Source organism: Oncorhynchus nerka, linkage group LG25 (assembly GCF_034236695.1).
Source record: "Oncorhynchus nerka isolate Pitt River linkage group LG25, Oner_Uvic_2.0, whole genome shotgun sequence".
Taxonomy (NCBI): domain Eukaryota; kingdom Metazoa; phylum Chordata; class Actinopteri; order Salmoniformes; family Salmonidae; genus Oncorhynchus; species Oncorhynchus nerka.
Window position 1 is genome coordinate 42,825,752 of NC_088420.1, and position 20,454 is coordinate 42,846,205.

Genomic DNA, 20,454 nt, shown 5'->3' on the forward strand with positions numbered 1-20,454 from the left:
CTGGACCTGGTGCAAACTGGAAACTGCATATCCTGAGGCCGCATTTATTAAAGCAAATCTGATGAAAATGCTACCAAAGTTCTATTAACAAATCGTACTCGCACTTCAAAAACTCCTGACCATTGTTACTCTCCCTTCTGGGATGGCTACAAGGCCCTCCCCCGACCTCCCTTCGACAAATTAGATCACGACTACATTTTGCTCCTCCCTTCCTATAGGCAGAAACTCCAACAGGAAGTACCTGTGCTAAGGTTTATTCAACGCTGGTCTGACCAATCGGAATCCATGCTTGAAGACTGTTTTAATCAGGCAGACTGGGACATGTTCCGGGTTGCCTCTGAGAATAACATTGACGTATACACTGACACTGTGACTGAATTTGTCAGGTGTATAGGGGATGTTGTTCCCACTCTGACGATTAAAACCTATCAAACCAAAAACCGTGGATAGAAAGCAGCATTCGCGCAAAACTGAAAGTGCAAACCACCGCTTTTAACCACGGCAAGGTGACTGGGAATATGATCGAATACAAACAGTCCACTTATGCCCTCCGTAAGGCAATCAAACAGGAAAAATGTCATACAAGGTGGAGTCGCTATTCAATGGCTCAGACAAGACGTGTGGCAGGGACTCCAGAAAATCACAGATTACAAAGGGAAAACCAGCCATGTCACGTAACACAGTGCCGTTGACATGGGCCGCTCCCGAGAACTGTGAGCTCTTGTTCTCCGTGGCCGATGTAAGTAACACATTTAAGAGTGTTAACCCTTGCAAGGCTGCCGGCCCAGACCGTATCCCTAGCCACGTCCTCAGAGCATGTGCAGAACAGCTGGCTGGAGTGTTTACGGACATATTCAATCTCTCCCTATCCCAGTCTGCATAAAACCCCAATAGATCCACGGATGAATCATTCTCCATCACACTGCACACTTCCCTATCCCATCTGGACAATAGGAATACCTATGTAAGAACACTGTTCATTGACTACAGCTCAGCCTTCTACACCATAGTACCCTCCAAGGGTCTTGGATTTCCTGATGGGCTGCCCCCAGGTGGTGAAGATAGGCAACACTTCCACTACGCTGATCTTCAACACAAGTGCCACAGAAGGGTTCGTGCTCAGCCCCCTCCTCTACTCCCTGTTCACCTACGACTGTGTGGCCGCGCACAACTCCAACAACTTCATTAAGTTTGCTGACGACACGACGTGGTAGGCCTGATCACCAATGACAATGAGCCATCCTATAGGGGGAGGTCAGTGACCTGACAGTGTGGTGCCAGGACAACAACCTCTACCTCCACGTCAGCAAGACAAGGGAGCTGTTCGTGGACTACAGGATACAGAGAGCCGAGCATGCCCCCGTCCACTTCGACAGGGCTGTAGTGGAGCATGGTCCACACACACCAACCCAGTCGTGAAGAAGGCACAACAACGCCTCTGCCCCCTCAGGAGGCCCGTCAAGATTTGGCATGGGCCCTAATATTCTCAAAGTTCTACAGCTGCACCATTTGAGAGCATCACCGCTTGGTATGGTAACTGTTTGGCATCCGACCGCAAGGCGCTACAGAGGGTAGTGCTTACGGCCCACTACATCACTTGTGCCATCCAGAACCTCTATACTAGCTGGTGTCAGAGGAAGGCCCTAAAAATTATCAAAGACTCCATCCACCCAAGTCATAGACTGTTCTCTCTGGTACTGCACTACAAGCGGTACCGGAGTGCCAAGTATAGGTCCATGAGGCTTCTAAATAGCTTCTACCCCATTCCTATTGCCTAATCACATTACCCCTACGTACCTCATTTACATTGTACCCTTGCACATCGACTAGGTACTGGTACCCCGCGTATATAGCCAAGTTATCGTTACTCATTGCGTATTTCTTCCTCATGTTATTATAAAAAAATGATTTTTTTTCCTCTCTGCATTTGGGAAGGGCCAGTAGATAAGCATTTCACTGTTAGTCTACACATTTGACATTTTAGTCACTTTTATCCAGAGCGAGTTACATCAACAGATTTATTTTACCTAGTCAGGTCAGGGATTTGAACCAGCGACCTTTCGGTTACTGGCCCAACGCTCTTAACCGCTAGGCTACCTGCGCCCAACGACACTTGTTGTTTACGAAGCATGTGACAAATAGAATTTGATTTGAGCAGTCAGTGAAACAGAACTCTGCAGGGATTTGGTACCAGTCAGATATTGCCAGACTGACAGTAAAGTTGGAGGCCACAGACAGAAGGAACTGTCTGACTGTGTGGAGGACAGAGGAAGGGTGTAGTGTACAGAATATGCCTTCCCCTAGCCTTAAAAGCTATTTTATGAGTGAGTGGGATTGTGGACTCTGTCCGCAGGTACCACATTGGGACATTTCTGTGTCACTTGTCTGCAGGTACCACATTGGGACATTTCTGTGTCACGTGGCGGAGGTTTTGTAATGTATTTGTCTGTCTCTAGCTGTCTGAAAATGTCATGTGTGTGTACATGTATGCCCTCGTGCTATCGATGTGTTTCTTTGGTTTTCATTGGGACTTGATATCAGTATCTCCAATGTTCTTTTTCTGTGTCTGCAGGTGTTCGGGGATTATTATCACTTCCGTCATCACACCGTAGTGAAGAAATCCCTATCAGGCCACAGGGGAACATATGTCCGACTGCAGAAGGAACCACAGGTATGTTACTGAGTCATAAATATGCAAATGTCCCTCCAAACCACACAATAACAGCTGGACCTGTCTGTGTTTGCATTCTTATTTTGTGGCGCGTATTGATTTTATCCAAATGTTAATGAGAAGAGGAATCCTGACATTAGCCCATCTGTTACACAAGGACGTTCACAGAACCAGAAGTTTGCTTTGTTTAGGCAGCTGGCTGTAACTGCGCTCTCAGCTCTCTCGACAACAGAGAACAAGTCTTTTTCACCTCGAAGTCTGCTTGTTCTATTCAAATCCTCCAGCATAATTGCGCATCAAAACTCTACTTTTCAAGTTCAGTTCCTCGAGCATGCTCTCATTCTGCCTTATGCAGTACAGTTACAGGCAGAACTGTATTGTTTGGATCAGTGTTAATTTAGTCAAAAATAACTATGACAAACGAATGACGAGAATGAGACGTGATGCAATGAAAATGTTTTTGATAACTGTAGCAAATTAGTTTTCAATTTAGTTGACGAAAATGTGACGAGACGAGAATTCCACTTGAGACTAATGGACATTTCATTTGACAGGAAGCTCCTTCCTCTTTTTTCCCCGGTCTGATGCATGGTCTGATTGAGCTTATCTGCACGGCTCTCCCACTCAGCTCCCGGGCGGTCACTCCAGTCACTCGACAATCTTTTGATCTGATGCAGAGCCAGGACACAATTGTAACTAACCTAAGCTAGAAACAATCATGTTTACACTCTATTACGTGTAATTTAGTGTGCTGGGGTATTTGGGTAGAGATCAGGCCTTTTATGTACTACTACTACTGTAAATCTAAAGGGAGTTATCCAGATGCTCATTCTGGAGGACTCTTATGTTCCAAAAGCCCAAATACAGATGTAGGATCTTAATTTGTGCCATTTTGCTACAGCAGGAAAATAATCCTGCAGCAAAAGGAAATGTGGATTACAATTATTGGAGAAAAAAATGTGTAGGGGTTGATGATACATTTTTCATTGGGGCAAATCAAGTCTGACATTTTAAAGTGGAAATTACAAACAAGCCTTTCTAAACCTTGAATACACTACAAGTTTGCATTACAAAGGAGTAATTAAAAATGAGTTCCTACATCTGTATGCACCCTGATGAAAACGCTGGAAGAGCTTGACACAGCCCCAGGCTGTTGTGCCCACGCTGCTTTCTGGGCCCGGACAGTGTGTTAGCTTTAACCCTTGACCCCTCCAGTTCTCAGGGCTTCTGGTAAAACATCCCCTTAGCACAGATGAGTTGTTCCTCCAATTCGGTGCCTTTTGAAAGTAGTCACTTGGTGTAACTTTATCTTCATAAATGACTTTGTCAAAGCAACAAAATAACTAGGGCTTTAAAATGATGGTGAAAACTTGGAAAATGATGGGGTCAAGTGGATTCAAATATTCCTAGAATCATAGAGGAAGGACATGTCAAAGTGCAGATTTTTGGCACTTTAGCAAGTTTTTATTTATATAAAAAATGAGGTTTAGGCCTCCTGGGTGGCGCAGTGGTTAAGGGCGCTGTACTGCAGCGCCAGCTGTGCCACCAGAGACTCTGGTGGCTCTGTCGTAACCGGCCGCGACCGGGAGGTCCGTGGGGCGACGCACAATTGGCATAGCGTCGTCTGGGTTAGGGAGGACTTGGCCGGTAGGGATATCCTTGTCTCATCGCGCACCAGCGACTCCTGTGGCGGGCCGGGCAAAGTGCGCGCCAACCAAGGTTGCCAGGAGCTCGGTGTTTCCTCCGACACATTGGTGCGGCTGGCTTCCGGGTTGGATGCGTGCTGTGTTAAGAAGCAGTGCAGCTTGGTTGGGTTGTGTATCGGAGGACGCATGACTTTCAACCTTCGTCTCTCCCGAGCCAGTACGGGAGTTGTAGCGATGAGACAAGATAGTAGCTACTAACAATTGGATACCACAAAATTGGGGAGAAAAAGGGGGTAAAAAAATAAATTGAAAAAATGAGGTTTATTGAATTCAATTCTTCATGTGTTCTATACTAAAAGGCACTTCATTTAATATAACAGGCTTTTAAAATGCAATATTGGTGCACGATCTCTACTTAAAATATCAAAGGGTTGGGTCCAGAATCAGCTTTCATCCCAATTTAGGTCTCTTTACTTTGACAACACAAACTAGGTCCAGAAGAGATACGTGTGTAGTTTAAAGAGACGGCTCTAGATTCAAATCTCTCTTTAATGTATGTCTCCCACACTACATCCGGAGGTACGGCGGTAGTGTGGGAGACATACACACTACATACCCCCCCTCTGAATGGTTCAATGTTAAGACAACGGCTCTCCCACACACGTCCCTGTAATAATTACCCTAATTACCCTAATACCACTAGACAGCATTTTTGCTCTGTTAGCCAAATTGAAAATGTAAGGCTTGTAAGATATTCACACATTTGTGAATCATTGCATTAATCAGGTGTGCAACACTATGTACAATATGGTTTAGATGAGAAGCTCATGTATAGTTTGAATTGCTGTCCTTATTTGGTTTGTCTGTCTACTATGAAATTTACGGTATGCTAATAGCTGCACTCAAACATGAAGCAGGAATGTGGCTTTGGCCACACGACCTCCAAGGCTAGTGTAAACAGAAAAACACAACATCTGATGTTGAAGAGAAAGATCTCACTAGATATATTTTACTACATAGGGCAACTTTGTCACACACACACACACACACACACACACACACAGAGAGGGATTAGTCCCCCCCCCAGGCTGCAGATGAAAAGGGTTCAGGCTGGGGAACAGCTTGTCCAGGGTAACCTCGTTCTAACAGAGCCTGCCCAGGGCGAGGCCAGGGGCACTCTGTCAGACAGCGACCACAACAGTAGAGTTGCCAATACACTTAAGAAAAGGTCAAATGTGTGTGGGTGCATGCACACCTGTTCTAAATAAAACACATTCATTGTGTTGGGTTTGTGTGTGTTTTCCCCAAGATGGATGTACAAAGTAGGGTTTCACCTGAATATTAATGAACTCAATGTCTTTGCTGAACATACAGAGGAGAGAACTCTCTCTATGTTTGTGACGGTATAATGTAAGGATTAGATAATGCATGTAAAACGTCAGCTATCTCCTCTGATTTAATACTAGACCTGTCTCTCCCATTCATCACAGTGTCTCGTGTCTTCAGCCCTGCCTGGCTGACATACTGCTGATGTACATCTGCTTTGAATAATCACACAGCGTCCCATAACCCCTGCCATTAACCCGGGGAGTCTTTGTCATTAGGGATGAGCATTTGAAATGATTTCAATATTGGAATAATATGTTATTTTTTCGGATATCCAGATTGTCAAAATACATGTGTTTTAAAGGATTTTTCATGATTTTTAACTTCAATGGAGACTTGCTCGCACGGGAGAGGGGAGGGGCAAGATAGGAGCAGGGGCCTGTGTGTGGCACAGTCTGTGTGTGGCACAGAGGGAGAGAGAGAAAGTAGCGAATCTGACTTGTGCTAGTTGACAAACTTTCATACCATCTGTTAGTGCCTGTATGGACTGCATCAAATGGTTGTAAAGAAGCTAGCTAGCTACCGTAGCAAGGCTAATTGAAGCTATTTAGAGGCATCCTTGTCCTCATATGAACTCCATTCATAAGAAACAACAGCCTACCTGTTAGTTGATCATTGTAGCCTACTCCTTCTCATTTAGCCAACTTAATTCCTTCATTTTAATTCAATTTTAATTAGAAATCTCCCTCTTCACTTGTCACACATGGAGCCTCTGACTGTAACGCCACTTTTTTGACTGACAATAACAATAAGTGTGGAGTGTAATCATAAAAATTATTGTTTTATAAACATTTTAAATGTAATGGTCTATCCTTGTAGGCTATGTAGTGATGTCACATTTGTATTGAATTACAAAGCCTTTAAAAATATATATATTTGAATAACTGTGCCCGTCCCTATTTATAATCTCCTCCTCCCTCTCTCTTTTCCTCTTCTCTACTCTCTCTCTTTTCCTCTCCTCTACTCTCTCTCTCTTTTCCTCTCTCTCTTTTCCTCTCCTATCTCTCTCTTTTCCTCTACTCTCTCTCTTTTCCTCTCCTATCTCTCTCTCTCTCTTTTCTTCTCCTCTACTCTCTCTCTCTTCCTCTCCTCTACTCTCTCTCTTTTCCTCTCTACTCTCTCTCTTTCCTCTCCTCTACTCTCTCTCTTTCCTCTCTCTCTCTCTCTTTTCCTCTCATCTTCTCTCTCTCTTTTCCTCTCTCTCGATCTCTCTCATCTTCTCTCTCTCTCTGTCTCTCTCTCTCTTTTCCTCTCATCTTCTCTCTCTCTCTCTCTCTCTCTTTTCCTCTCTCTCTTTTCCTCTCATCTTCTCTCTCTTTTCTTCTCTTCTTCTCTCTCTTTCTTTTCCTCTCAACTCTCTCTCTCACTCTCTCTCTCTCTCTCTCTTTTCCTCTCATCTTCTCTCTCTCTGTCTCTCTCTCTCTCTCTTCCTCTCATCTTCTCTCTCTCTCTCTTTTCCTCTCATCTCTCTCTCTCTCTCTTTTCTTCTCTTCTCTCTCTCTCTCTCTCACTCTCTCTCTCTCTTTTCTTCTCATCTACTCTCTCTCTCTCTGTCTCTCTCTCTCTCTCTCTCTCTTCCTCTCATCTTCTCTCTCTCTCTTTTCCTCTCATCTCTCTCTCTCTTTTCTTCTCTTCTTCTCTCTCTCTCTCTCTCTCTCTCTCTCTCTTTTCTTCTCATCTACTCTCTCTCTCTCTCTCTCTCTCTTTTCCACTCATCTTCTCTCTCTCTTTTCCTCTCATCTACTCTCTCTCTCTTTTCCTCTCATCTACTCTCTCTCTCAATTCAATCGCTTTATTGGCATGACGTAACAATGTACATATTGCCAAAGCTTATTTTGGATATTTACAATATAAAAATAAATAAAAATGAGAATCAAATTGTCAACGGGACAACAGTAACAACAATAACCAAGTTTCAAAATAACCATACATTCAACAATAACAATAAGTATACAGTAGAGGACATGTGCAGGTTGATTGGTCTGTCAGACACTGTCCAATAATCTTATGGCAGGCAGCAATGTAGTGCGCTGCCAACCCACAGCTCTCTGCGTCCTCCCCCAATAGGACGGGTAGCCTATCCTCATCAGAGAGGTCTTTGAAACCTTGAATAAGGGTTTCAAATTTGGGAAAATGACACTCTCTAATTGTTTTATATTTTTGACATTTTGTCAGGAAATGCAGCTCCGTCTCAGGTTCTGCTGTTGTGCAGTGGTTGCACAGCCTTTCCTCTACAGGGAACCAGGTTTTCCTGTGTCTATCCTTCTCAATGGCAAGGCTGTGCTCACTAAGCCTGTACTTTGTCAAGGTTTTTCTAAAGTTTTGATCAGTAACCATGGTCAAATATTTAGCCACAGTGTACTGTCGATTTAGGGCCAAATAACACTGCATTTTGCTTTGTGCTTGTGTTTGTGTTTCCCAATAAGCAATATAGTTTTGTTTTGACTGTGTTGTAATTTGGTTTATCCTGGTTGATTGGATGTTCTGGTCCTGAGGCTTCAGTGCGTTAGTAGAACAGGTTTGTGAACTCAGCCCCAGGACCAGCTGGATGAGGAGACTATTTTCTTTGCTCAGCTCTTGGCATTGCAGGGCTTGGTAATGATATGAGAGGGGGTCACTGTATTTTAGATGTTTAGTGGATATTGGCCTAATTCTGCCCTGCATGCATTGTTTGTAGTTTTCCTCTGGACATGTAGGAGAATCTTACAGAACTGCATGCAGGGTTTCAATGGGGTGTTTGTCCCATTTGATGAAATCTTGTTTTGCAAGTGGACCCCACACCTCGCTGCCATAAAGTGCAATTGGTTCAATGACATATTAAATTAGTTTTAGCCAAATTTTAATAGGTATTTCAATTTGAATTTGCTTTTTAATGGCGTAGAATGCCCTGCATGCTTTGTCTCTCAGCTCATTCACTGCCTCATTAAGGTGTCCAGTTGAGCTTATTTTTAAACCTAAGTAATTGTAGTGTGTGCAGTACTCTCTCTCTCTCTCTTTTCCTCTCATCTTCTCTCTCTCTCTCTCTCTCTCTCTCTCTTTTCCTCTCATCTACTCTCTTCTCCTCTCTCTCTCTCTCATATTTTCCTCTCATCTTCTCTCTCTCTCTCTCTCTTCCTCGCATCCTCTCTCTCTCTCTCTCTTTTCCTCTCATCTTCTCTGTCTCTCTCTTTTCCTCTCATCTTCTCTCTCTCTTTCCTCTCATCTTCTCTCTCTCTCTCTCTTTTCCTCTCATCTTCTCTCTCTCTCTCTCTTTTCCTCTCATCTTCTCTCTCTCTCTCTCTCTTTCCTCTCATCTCTCTCTCTTCTTCTCATCTACTCTCTCTCTCTCTCTCTTTTCCTCTCATTTCTCTCTCTCTCTTTTCCTCTCACCCCTCTCTCTCTCTCTCCTCTCTCCTTCTCATCTTCTCATCTACTCTCTCTCTTTTCGTCTCATCTACTCTCTCTCTCTTTTCCTCTCCTCTACTTTCTCTCTCTCTCTTTTCCTCTACTCTACTCTCTCCGTGAGGGGCAGAAGGAATCGATATGTTTCAGGGCCTCACCGTTACTTATTGCATACTTAGGAGGGGATATTTGCAGGCCCTACTCTCTCTGATCTCCTCTCGCTCTGTGGAGTTTGTAGATGTCACACACACACACACACACACACACACACACACACACACACACACACACACACACACACACAGTGCAGTGATTCTGGAGGCTGTGGCAGTGGCCTTATGGTTTATGTATCTCCTCTCTCTATAAGCCAGACACAGTGTCTAGCAGCCCAGCATTAGATTTGCATTTGTTTGACTGTAGTTAGCTTCATGTCCTTTTTTCAATAAGATAATTTATTGGGCTAGACACTATGACTAGACAGTCACTAGACAGACACTACCCACTGGACCGCATATATCGAGCAGAAAATTCTGGCACATTTGCCTACAGCAGGGTGATGAAACACACATATACACACAACTTCTCAGCAGATTAATGAGATTTGCCTCCTAACTCTCACTTTAGATGTTGCTAAACTAACCCCGCTGGACAGTTTGTAAAGTCTGTATGCGGCTGTAGGACCTTAACCATTAGATTGTTGACGGCCACATGAAAGCCAACGTGGGAGGCAGACTGTGGATAGTTGTCTCTCATGTCATGGTTGTTTCATTACCAGAGCTAATGGGTGTGTGTGTGTGTGTTCCTCTCTAGGTGCGTTGGGTGGAGCAGCAGGTGTCGAGGCGGAGGAAAAAGAGGGATGACTACAACGAACCTTCCGACCCCAAATTCCCCCAGCAGTGGTACCTGGTGAGCAAGGTAGTAATAATAATTATTCACTTGTTTTATATAGCGCTTTTTTTTATTCCAGAAAGTATCTCAAAGGCACTTTCTGAAAGGTAAAAGTCAGATCCCCCATAACACTGTACCCTCTATACTGTACCGAAGCCAGGAGTTCTCCCTTGTTGAACACATTGGACAATTTTAATTAGAACCTCTTTAACACCCCTTTGATATTATCTCAAATGTATAAGACAGCAACATAAATACCTGTAGTGATATAGGGATTAAGCCAAGGCAGCTGTGTTAAATGCCTCAAGGAAAACAAGATCTAATCAAATGAGCTAATTGAATAGCTGTCTCCGGGCATTTAGAATAGCCGTAGGGAAACGATAGAAATGCACTTCACTGCTGTTTACCCCGTTCACACCTTCAGACCAAAGAAACCCGCTGCCGTACAGAAAGGGCAGGATGTTCAGAGTATTTCAGTGAGAAACCGACTTTGTTTCCCCCCAGTCTGTACGTCTCTTGATATTTAGCTGAACCAGCTGCCTGCTGAGAGCACTCATCACCTGGGTATCGTTTATCAAACTGAATGTCGTCAAAAAGTTCTAAAGGGCACTTTGTTTACTTCAACTGTCAAGGCCCAAGTTTATTTGCCATGTGTAATGAATAATTGATGGCAATGACTACATGGAAATAATACATTGTCTGCAGGCAGCACTGGAAGGACAGTTTGCCAAAGTTGAAAGCTGATTAACAGGACTGTGACTCTGTTATCAACCGGTTGTCATTCATCAATATAAATGTCACCAAATGCTCCTCAGTTTGCCATATGTTTGAAAGGCTCCAGATCAGAGCTAATGAAACAGAAGGCCATGATGAAACCTGTAGCACTGTTGCTTTCAAAAATAGACAATGTCCATCCTCCTTCTCTCATTTTCTCCTTCTCATAGGCTCAGGGATGCTTTGAATTCCCCTTATCCTCCTCCTCATTTTCTGAACTAAGCCATGTGGTGATGTGAATGGATTAATTCCAGCATTGACTGGGCCAGACATAAATCACCTGTGAATGGAAGGCTGTGAAACTACCTCTGTCATTCAGCATTACTGCTCTAATCGGCTGAAGGCTCTGAGCCTGTTCTGCTGTTTGTTTGAGGCTGTTCCACCGTTCCTCTAAAGCCAAACACTGGAGGATTGTTTGTAATGAGGTTTGCATGGGATGAATGCAGATGTTATAGGGTGATATTGCATACAAGCCTTTTGGACAGTGTATACTAACCTTTTATTTGTCCTGTCTGAGTATTTCCTCATGGAATACAGGGTTTGCACATAGTAGGTACTGCCATAGACTATTCAACTAACGATTGAAAATAGTTACAACATTTGCTTCCTCATAGGTTGAATAAATAAGACGACATTATACTGTATGCCTCAAGGATGACACAAGCAGGAAATAACTGCCTTAGTCTGTGTAGTTCCTAGGCCATGTCAGCAGCACAGTGGCTTCCCTGGGGCTAAAGGCCCTGACAGTGCATTGGCCCAGCAGGATGATTGCCTTGTTAGGAGAAATCAGCAGGGAGGTTTGGGAGGTGGAAAAAGGACCCCTAGGGGGAAGCATATTTTTTCACTCTACCTCTTTCACTCTGTTTTTCTCTCTGCCTCCTTCCTTCTTTCACTTTCTCTCTTTTTTCTATATTTTTGTCTTCACTCCCCATCTATCTCCTACATTTCACTCTTTATCTGTCACTTCCTACACATTCTCCTCTATCTCGCTTCCCTCTCCTGCAATTCTCCCTGCTGGTTAGGGTGGAGCTGTTTTTATAATTCCCCTGAGCAAGGTAAATGCTCTCATCAGGATCTCTCACTTATTCATATTTCCAGCTGCAGGCCTGCTTCCTCTGACAGGGAAATTATAGTCAGCCCCTGCTCTGTTCGGCTTAGCCCCGCCAAAGAGGCTTCCCAGAGACACACTGTGTGTCAGACGCGGCGCCAGCATAAAGTGACTAAGGGGGCAGTTGAAATCGCTGATATCTAGGCTAACCTGGGCTGGCTCCTCTGTTCCAAGATCATCAGAAATAGTCTGAGATGGAAACTGCTGTGGAGGCATTGTCCTGGCGGAACTTGTGGAGGCGTGGGTAGGCTCTGCACACGGAGCTAGCTGGAACTCGGCAGCATCATCGCTGCTGGGCTGAGCGGCAGCCTCGGTGGTATGATGCTGCTGCTGCTCATCGTTCTCCTCCTCCTTTGTTTGGGTACTTTGGCAAAGGCCGTTTCTGATATCCATTGTGGCAGATTAGCTGGTTCAAGCTGGCTAAATAGGCCAAGGCTAATAACACGAACACGTTTTACAGCTAGCTAGCTGTCACGCCCTGACCTTAGTTATCTTTGTTTTCTTTATTATTTGGTTAGGTCAGGGTGTGACAAGGGTGGTTTGTTTAGTTTTTGTATTGTCTAGGGGTTTTTGTATGTCTAGGGTTTTTTCTAGTCTAGGTGTTTAAATGTCTAAGTTGCCTAGCTAGATTGGTTCTCAATCAGAGGCAGCTGTTTATCGTTGTCTCTGATTGGGAACCATATTTAGGAAGCCATATTCCTTGGTTATTTTGTGGGTTGTTATTCTATGTTTAGTTGCCTGTTTGCACTAGTCATATAGCTTCACGGTTAGTTTTGTTCAGTGTTCGTTCTTTTCATTAAAATAGTTATGTACGCTTATCACGCTGTGCCTTGGTCTCCTCATTATGACGACCGTGACACTAGCTAAGAGTGAAGCAGCTTCAACGGTAAACTTGACCCCGCCCTTATCAATCAAAATCAAATATTACAGGTGGTGGCATATGACGTTATTCAGCTACCGTAGAGATGAGAAGTGTTTTTTTCCCCGCTTTTTGTAGAAACCCAAAGGAGCATGCATAACCGGCCAGTGGCTTCCCATAGCCCCCCAATACACACCGCTGCGCGCTCTGTCCACTGTGCTGATTTTTTTGTGCCAACCTGTCACTCAATTAGGACTGTCCCCGACTAAAAAAAATCTTGATCGACCAGGAGTCGATTGGTAGAAATGTTAAAACGTATTTTTCCATATATTGACAAATTCGATGTGTTTTAATCAAATCAAATATATTAACTGAGCTTGTCTGATGCTTTAAACAAACGGTTTGATTAAATAATTAAGACACCCAAATGACTAGAGGGAGTCCGACCAGCAATTGATTAGTTTTTTTTAAATTAATAACCTCTTAGGGCTAGGCCTGAATTACTGCCCCTTCTGGAGGAATTCGGCACCCATATAAACCATGATAAATTTTTGTCAAAAGTTGCTAATATATGCATATAAAAATTATTATCGAATAGGAAACACTCTAAAGCTTATAAAACCGTTTAAATTTTGTCTCTATGTAAAGCAGAAGTCTCAGGGCATGCATTCTCCCAAAGTCTCTCTTGTAATGGGAAAAGTTGCCATCACTTTGACGTCATCGTATACACACTTCCCAAACAGCTATAACCATGGAAACAGTTTCTACGTCTTCAGCGTGAAGCCTGCTTTCGATGAGGCGTGTAACTGTGAGAATCGCGCGCTCACGAGACGTTCAGCGTGCCCAAACGTCCCGGTGACGCAAAAAAAAAGTTTCACCAATGGGAGCTGGGAAATTTCTCTCTCTTTCTCTCAGGACGGACTGAACAACGTGTGCTTATCTGTTCGCCCTCACGATTGCTGTAGACCTTTATAACATGCTAAGGCTTAATTATAAACATAGTTTGACAAGTTTACTCGAAATATAATGTATACTTTCGACGTTTTGGTGCGCATCCACTTGAAATTTGCATACATTTCGACCGAAAAGTGTCTAGTTTGAGAACGGAAAGACACAGACTTGAAAACTGAACGCTAACTTGGTGAGTATTAACCCTTCCAGGTCTTCTGAAGCAAGAACAGCCATGGTAAGGGAATATTTACGTCTTCATTTTGGGTTTCTGTCGACTCCATGATAGAGGAGTCAGTATGCTAAATGAGAGCGCCGACTCTCTATTATAGCCTAGTGAACGCCAAATGTAACGTTAAAAATAATTGTAACATAGCAATTGCATTTAGAAGAAGTTTATCTTGCCATACATATGTAAAACATGCATATTTAGTCAAAGTTTATGATGTGTATTCCTTGTTAGCTGACGTTATCTGCCGGAGCTATTTATTTCTCCTGACATTGCAGTAGCATTTTTGAACGATGCATAATTGTAAACAGAGATTTATGGATATATATTGCATATTATTGAAAAAAATGAATGTACTGTGTAACATGTTATATTACTGTCATCTGATGAAGATTTCAAAAGGTTAGTGAAATGATTTTTCTTTTAATCCTGCGTTTGTTGATTGCATATTTTTTCCTACTTGGCTAAGCTAATGAGGTATGTATGCAGTGGTGGTTGGACATAAATATGTGCTATGTTTTCGCCGTAAAACATTTTAGAAATCTGACTTGCTGGGTAGATAAATAACTTCTTTATCTTTCATTTGAGCCATTTTTCAAGCGATTCTGTGGAGGTTAAATATTTTTAGGATTATTTCCTGCGTTCCCTGCGCCACATTACAGCTCAGGGGGGGTGGGGGGTGATCCCAAAGGGGATCATGTGGCCCTGAAAGGCTAGGCAAGCCAGTTAAGAACAAATTATTATTTACAATGACAGCCGGGGAACAGTGGGTTAACTGCCTTGTTCAGGGGCAGAACAACAGATTTTTACCTTGTCAGATCGGGTATTTGATCCAGCAACCTTTCAGTTACTCTAACCACAAGACTACCTGCCGCCCCTGATTGTGCCGGGCCAGGCTCAGACTTGCTGCGCTGTGTAAAAAAACAAAACAGGGGGATCACGTGACCCTTGAACGAGATGGCCGCATGAACTAAGAGCTCCGCACAAGTAGTTTCCAATTCCTAATCTTACCTCCACTCCAAGTTCACACTCATTTATCTTTAGTAAGAAAAAGTCATGGCGGCTACAAAAGGCGACACTACAGGTGACATTTTTACCCGGACTCGAGTATTAGCGACAGAAAAAGCCTCCAAGAAGAAGCTAGCTTCAGAAAAAACTAGCGCCATTAGCCAGGAGCAAGAGAACCCGCTCCCCCACGAGGCACAACGAATGCCAACCTCGCACTCGGCCGAAGACATCCTTTCTGAGTTGAGATCCCAACGTACAGAACTAAACACCAAATTAGATGCCATTAACTCTCAGCTCAGTGCGATAGGGGGCAAGGTGACAATCCTGGAAAACGCTTTGCCTGACATCAACAACAAGATAACCATAAACGCGGGGCGCCTGGACGAGGCAGAGGGGTGAATCCTATCCATGGAAAACTTATTGACAGATGCCATGGAAACAATAGCATATGCTAAAAAGAAAATCGAGCATCTGGAAGAGAAAGGACCTGGAAAACAGGGGGCGAAGGAATAATTGTGTTCTATTCAATCTGGGCGAAAAGAAGAGGGAAACATGCCACTGATCCGTTATCTGCAAGACAAACTTCCCGAGTGGCTCCACCTGCCCACCGACAGGCCCATAGAACTCGAGAGAGCTCACCGAGCACTGAGGCCCCCACCAGCAGCCAGACAACCACCGCGCCCAATCACCATAGGTTTGTGAAGTGAAGAAATACTCCATTGACCGAGGCATCTTCAGGGGATTCAAATACCCAAACGAGCTCAGGATTCTTCACCAAGGAGCCTTGAGACACTTCAAAACTCCCGAAGAGGCAAAACGTTTTTTGAAAGACAATCCTGGCCAATGAGAAACAGACCAATGACTAAATGCGATTAATGCCATTACTAAAGGAGGTAAGACGACATATAGCCGATATCCAGAGACCCACCCCCTAAATGTCATTATAGCCGTCCAATTTATATTTATTTTCCTTTAACTGAGAGGGATGGGCTGTATAGCCTAACCTAGGCCTACTAATGTTTCAGCCTACTTTTATTTCCCTGTTTTTTTGTTGTTGCTATTATTACCTGGGGTTCCCTATGTCCCTTGGGGGAGGTATATGTAGGCTGGGCTATTGATTTTATTTTTCTCCCCTCTTTTACTGTGGTCTGGACGAGGGCAACTGTGTTATTTACTCAATGCGGGGTGGAGAGGATGAGGCATTTCTTTGGTGGGGAGAGGGAGACGTTGTGCGTTGCTAACTGTTCCCGGAATTTTGTTTTAGTCGGAACACAGAATTGAGACTGAGCGGGGGGGTAATAGATCCAACGGGATGTGTTGAGTTGTTTGGGAACTCGGCTGGGGTGTTCAGAGATTATTATTTTATGTACACCATTTATTTTCCTTTTATGTGAACGCAGCTGTAATTACTATCCACTTTTACCCAGCGATGACTTGCACTAAAGTTCGATTACTGCTCGATGACGATGACTAGTACCTTAAATCTATTGACATGGAACTGCCACGGTCTAGGGCATGCAATAAAACGAAAAAAGATACTATGTGTTCTAAAAAAGGAAAAAGCAGACATTGCGCTATTACAAGAGACACACCTCTGTGATGCTGAACATGCTAAACTCCGCAGAGCTTGGGTGGGACAGGTGTATTTCTCATCTTTCAAATCAAACAGTAGAGGCACAGCCATACTTATCCATAAAAATGTTCCATTCATAATAGACAAAAACATATCTGATCCGGAGGGGAGATTTATTTTGATAACTGGGTCACTATATGGTCAACCAATTACTATATTAAACATATACGCCCCTAACACAGATACTCCTGCCTTCATGTCAAAAATTATAACCCTGTTCAATGAGCATTGTGTCTCCTTTGGCGTGGTGGCCGGAGATTTTAATTGTACCCTTAACCCAACCCTAGACAAATCATCTCAAGTCCCCACCACAAATCCTAGATCTGCAAAGATGTTGAACTCTCTTACTAAAGAGATGGGACTGATAGATATCTGGAGAGAGAATAATAGCTCATCTATGGACTATACATACTACTCTAATGTCCATAACACCTACTCCCGTATAGATTACATTTTTATCCCAAAGAGTTTCATAAATTCAGCCACTTGTACAATCGGACCCATAGCACTTTCAGATCACGCCTTTGTCCACCTCCGCTTTGACCTCTGCAAAAACATCCCGAGGTCAAGGAGCTGGAAATTCAACACCTCCATGCTATCAAATGACGAGTTCCATACATTGGTAACTACATGGATAGACAACTACACACAAGACAATAAAGATTCTCCTGTTTCTCCGGCCACAATGTGGGACGCTGCTAAAGCCACACTAAGAGGTCATCTAATTGCATATGCTTCCTCTAAGAAAAAAGCAATGGAAGCACACAGGCTATATCTTGAGAGGGAGCTGGAATGCTGTGAAAAAACACATAAACAATCCCTAGACAGCACCTCCTGGAGTCATCTTAAAGCAGCCAAAGCCAAACTGAATTTGGACTACACTCGGGAGATAAAAAAAAAAAGTTTTCTTCACTAAACAGAAATACCATGAGTATAGCAATAGGCCCAGTAGATTGCTTGCTTACCAACTAAAAAAGGAGCAGTCAGAGCGTACAATCATGGCTATCCGAACAGCAGAGGACGAGGTCACATATGACCCAAAAAAGATCAATTTAACTTTTCATGATTTTTACTGCAAACTATATACCTCTGAGAGAAAACACACAGAGGCAGAACTCCACTCTTTCCTAGAGGGAATCTCGCTACCTAAACTATCAGAGACCGACCAGGAAGATCTCAACTCCCCCTTCACTCCTGAGGAGATCCTGGAGGCAATTACCTCCATGCCACCTAATAAGTCCCCAGGCCCAGATGGATTCCCCAGAGAGTTCTACAAAGCTTTTTGGCCCCAGCTCAGCCCTATCTTCATGCCAATGCTGGAGGATTTTTGCAAAAACGGAGTTCTCCCAGACTCAATGCACACAGCTCGCGTTACAGTGTTGCTAAAAAAGGACAAGGACCCCCTATCCTGCTCGTCCTTCCGGCCCATAAGCTTGTTGGATTTCGACTATAAAGTAATTACCAAATTGCTCGCCAAAAGACTAAACACTCTTCTTCCCAAAATAATAAAAGCGGACCAAACTGGATTTATTAGAGACAGATACTCTTCTGATAACATTCGCCGTCTTTTTGATATTATTGATCAAGTAAACGCACAAAAGACCCCTGTCCTGCTGGCTTCACTGGATGATGAGAAGGCGTTTGACAGGATGGAGTGGAGCTTTCTGTTTTCAGTCTTAGAAAAGTTCAATATGGGCCCAAATTTGATTAAATGGATCAAATCACTATACTCTCATCCAAATGCCATGGTGACTACTAATGGACTGAACTCTGACAGATTCCCTCTGGAACGGGGCACAAGACAAGGGTGCTCGCTGTCCCCGCTGCTCTACTTGTTGGGGCGGAGCCTCTGGCAGAGCTGATAAGGAGCAATCCAAGTATTATGGGTGTTTCTGCAGGTGGCCTGCAGCACAAGATTTCGCTTTACGCGGATGATGTCTTGCTCTACATATCCAACCCTGAGAAATCCCTCCCTCTCATTTTAGACACAATTGCTCAGTATGGCAAGTTTTCAGGTTATAAGAACAATTTTAACAAATCCACTGTCTGCCCTCTCAATATTACGCTCACCAGCTCTATGAAGACACTTTGTCCTTTCCAATGGAAAACACAGGGGTTTCAATACCTCGGGATCTTCATAACACCAGATCTGAATAGCCTTTTTAAGGAAAATTATCTTCCACTCCTGGATCGAATCAAGAACGATCTCCAAACCTGGATCTCCCTCCCAATTAGCTTAGTAGGAAGAATCAATGTAATCCGTATGAACGTCCTCCCTAGACTGAACTACTTATTTCAGATGCTCCCATGCTATCTCCCAGTTTCCTTCTTCAAAACAACTAACCAAAGCATCACCAAATTTATATGGGGCAATAAAAAACCTAGGATCAAGTTTTCCACTTTATCAAAACCTGAATCTAAAGGTGGCCTTGCCCTTCCCTCCCTTCAATTGTACTACTGGTCTGCCCAAATCCGCAACATGCTAACATGGATCACAATCAGACAAGAGTCAACGTGGATTCAGATAGAAGCCCAATCCTGTGGTTCATTGCCCTTAAGCTCAATTATATTCATTAATAACTTTAGTGAAGTGGGCAACATAGCCAAAACCTTTGTGATTTACAGCACCCTACTAGCGTGGAGGGACTGTAAGAAATACCTGGGCATTTCCTCCCAAATATGTTCTCACTCGCCTATAGTAGGCAACCCAGACCTGCCAAAAGCCCTGAGGGGTGCCAACTTTAATCTTTGGCATACTCTAGGAATCAGGACCTTTTCAGACCTATTTCATCAGAAAACCACTACACTGAAATCCTTTCAAGAGCTCTGCAGTGAATTCGATGTGCCAAGATCCCATTTTTTTAAATATCTTCAAATTAGACATGTAATTTCCTCATTTACCTCCAAGAGGAGGTTTAGAACTCAGTTGAATGAAGTTGAAACCCTTCTTGTCACAGCACAATCCATTAAAGGCTAAATATCTTACATCTATAGACTCCTTTCTGAGAAAGGAAGCTCCTCCTTTACTCCTTTGAAAATAATCTGGGAAAAGGACCTTGGTCTGACTATCAGTGATGAGTTATGGGCGGAGGTTTGCGACAGGGTATACTGCTCCTCTACCAGTGTAAAAATGAAAGAATCTAATTACAAATTTTTGTGCAAATTTTATTATACTCCTTTGAGACTCCATAGAATGAAAACAGATATGTCTCCTAACTGTAAAAGATGTACCTCTGAAAGTGGAACCTATATGCATGTATTTTGGAGCTGTAGGGAGATTGCCATATTCTGGCAATCTGTACATACTGCTGCACAGAAAATACTAGAGGTACAGTTTGATATGACCCCGTGTATCTATCTTCTTAATGCCCAGCAGGACTTTGTTCTTGATCCTGACAGAGAAAATTTGCTCATGACTATTACATACTTTGCTAAGAAATGTATTCTTATATTGTGGGCCTCTAATACCCCCCCCTACATTTAAAATGTGGATTGACCAGATTGTTGACTTTCTTCCTCTTGAAAAGCTCACTTATGACCTCCACAAGAGACAGCCCAAGTTTGATAGACTCTGGTCTCCACTATTCAACTATATTTCAAACTGGACAGAGTGAATGGGGTGACTAGGGAAATGCGCAGATACATGTTGTGTAAGGTACTGTAAAACCTAAAAACTAATTATTGGCCCGTCGTCTCAGCGAATGCTTGAAATAGCTGATAAGAACCTTGATAGTGCTGCTGCAAGCGTTATGTTTTTTTTTGTGTGTTTTTATTTTAATTTAGTTTTTGAGTACGTGTGCGTATGTGTGTGTGTGTGTGTGTGTGTATGTATATGTGCGTATGTATGTACGTATGTATGTATGTATGTATATATATATATATATGTACCAAGGAAAATATATAGATTAAGAAAAATAAATGCT

At 43.2% G+C, this 20,454-nt stretch overlaps 1 protein-coding gene across 2 annotated transcripts in view; it reads left to right on the top strand.

Moving 5' to 3' along the window:
* LOC115109520 (furin-like) overlaps nt 1-20,454 on the top strand; it is a 191,351-nt gene that overhangs the window by 94,634 nt on the left and 76,263 nt on the right. The window contains exons 3-4 of one of the 2 annotated variants that reach the window (XM_029634486.2): nt 2,573-2,671; nt 9,895-9,990. In XM_029634486.2, coding sequence (XP_029490346.1) covers nt 2,573-2,671; nt 9,895-9,990 — 195 coding nt within the window. Of the gene's footprint in view, nt 1-2,572; nt 2,672-9,894; nt 10,000-20,454 lie in introns of both variants that reach the window. The other variant, XM_029634484.2, reaches the window with a different exon arrangement.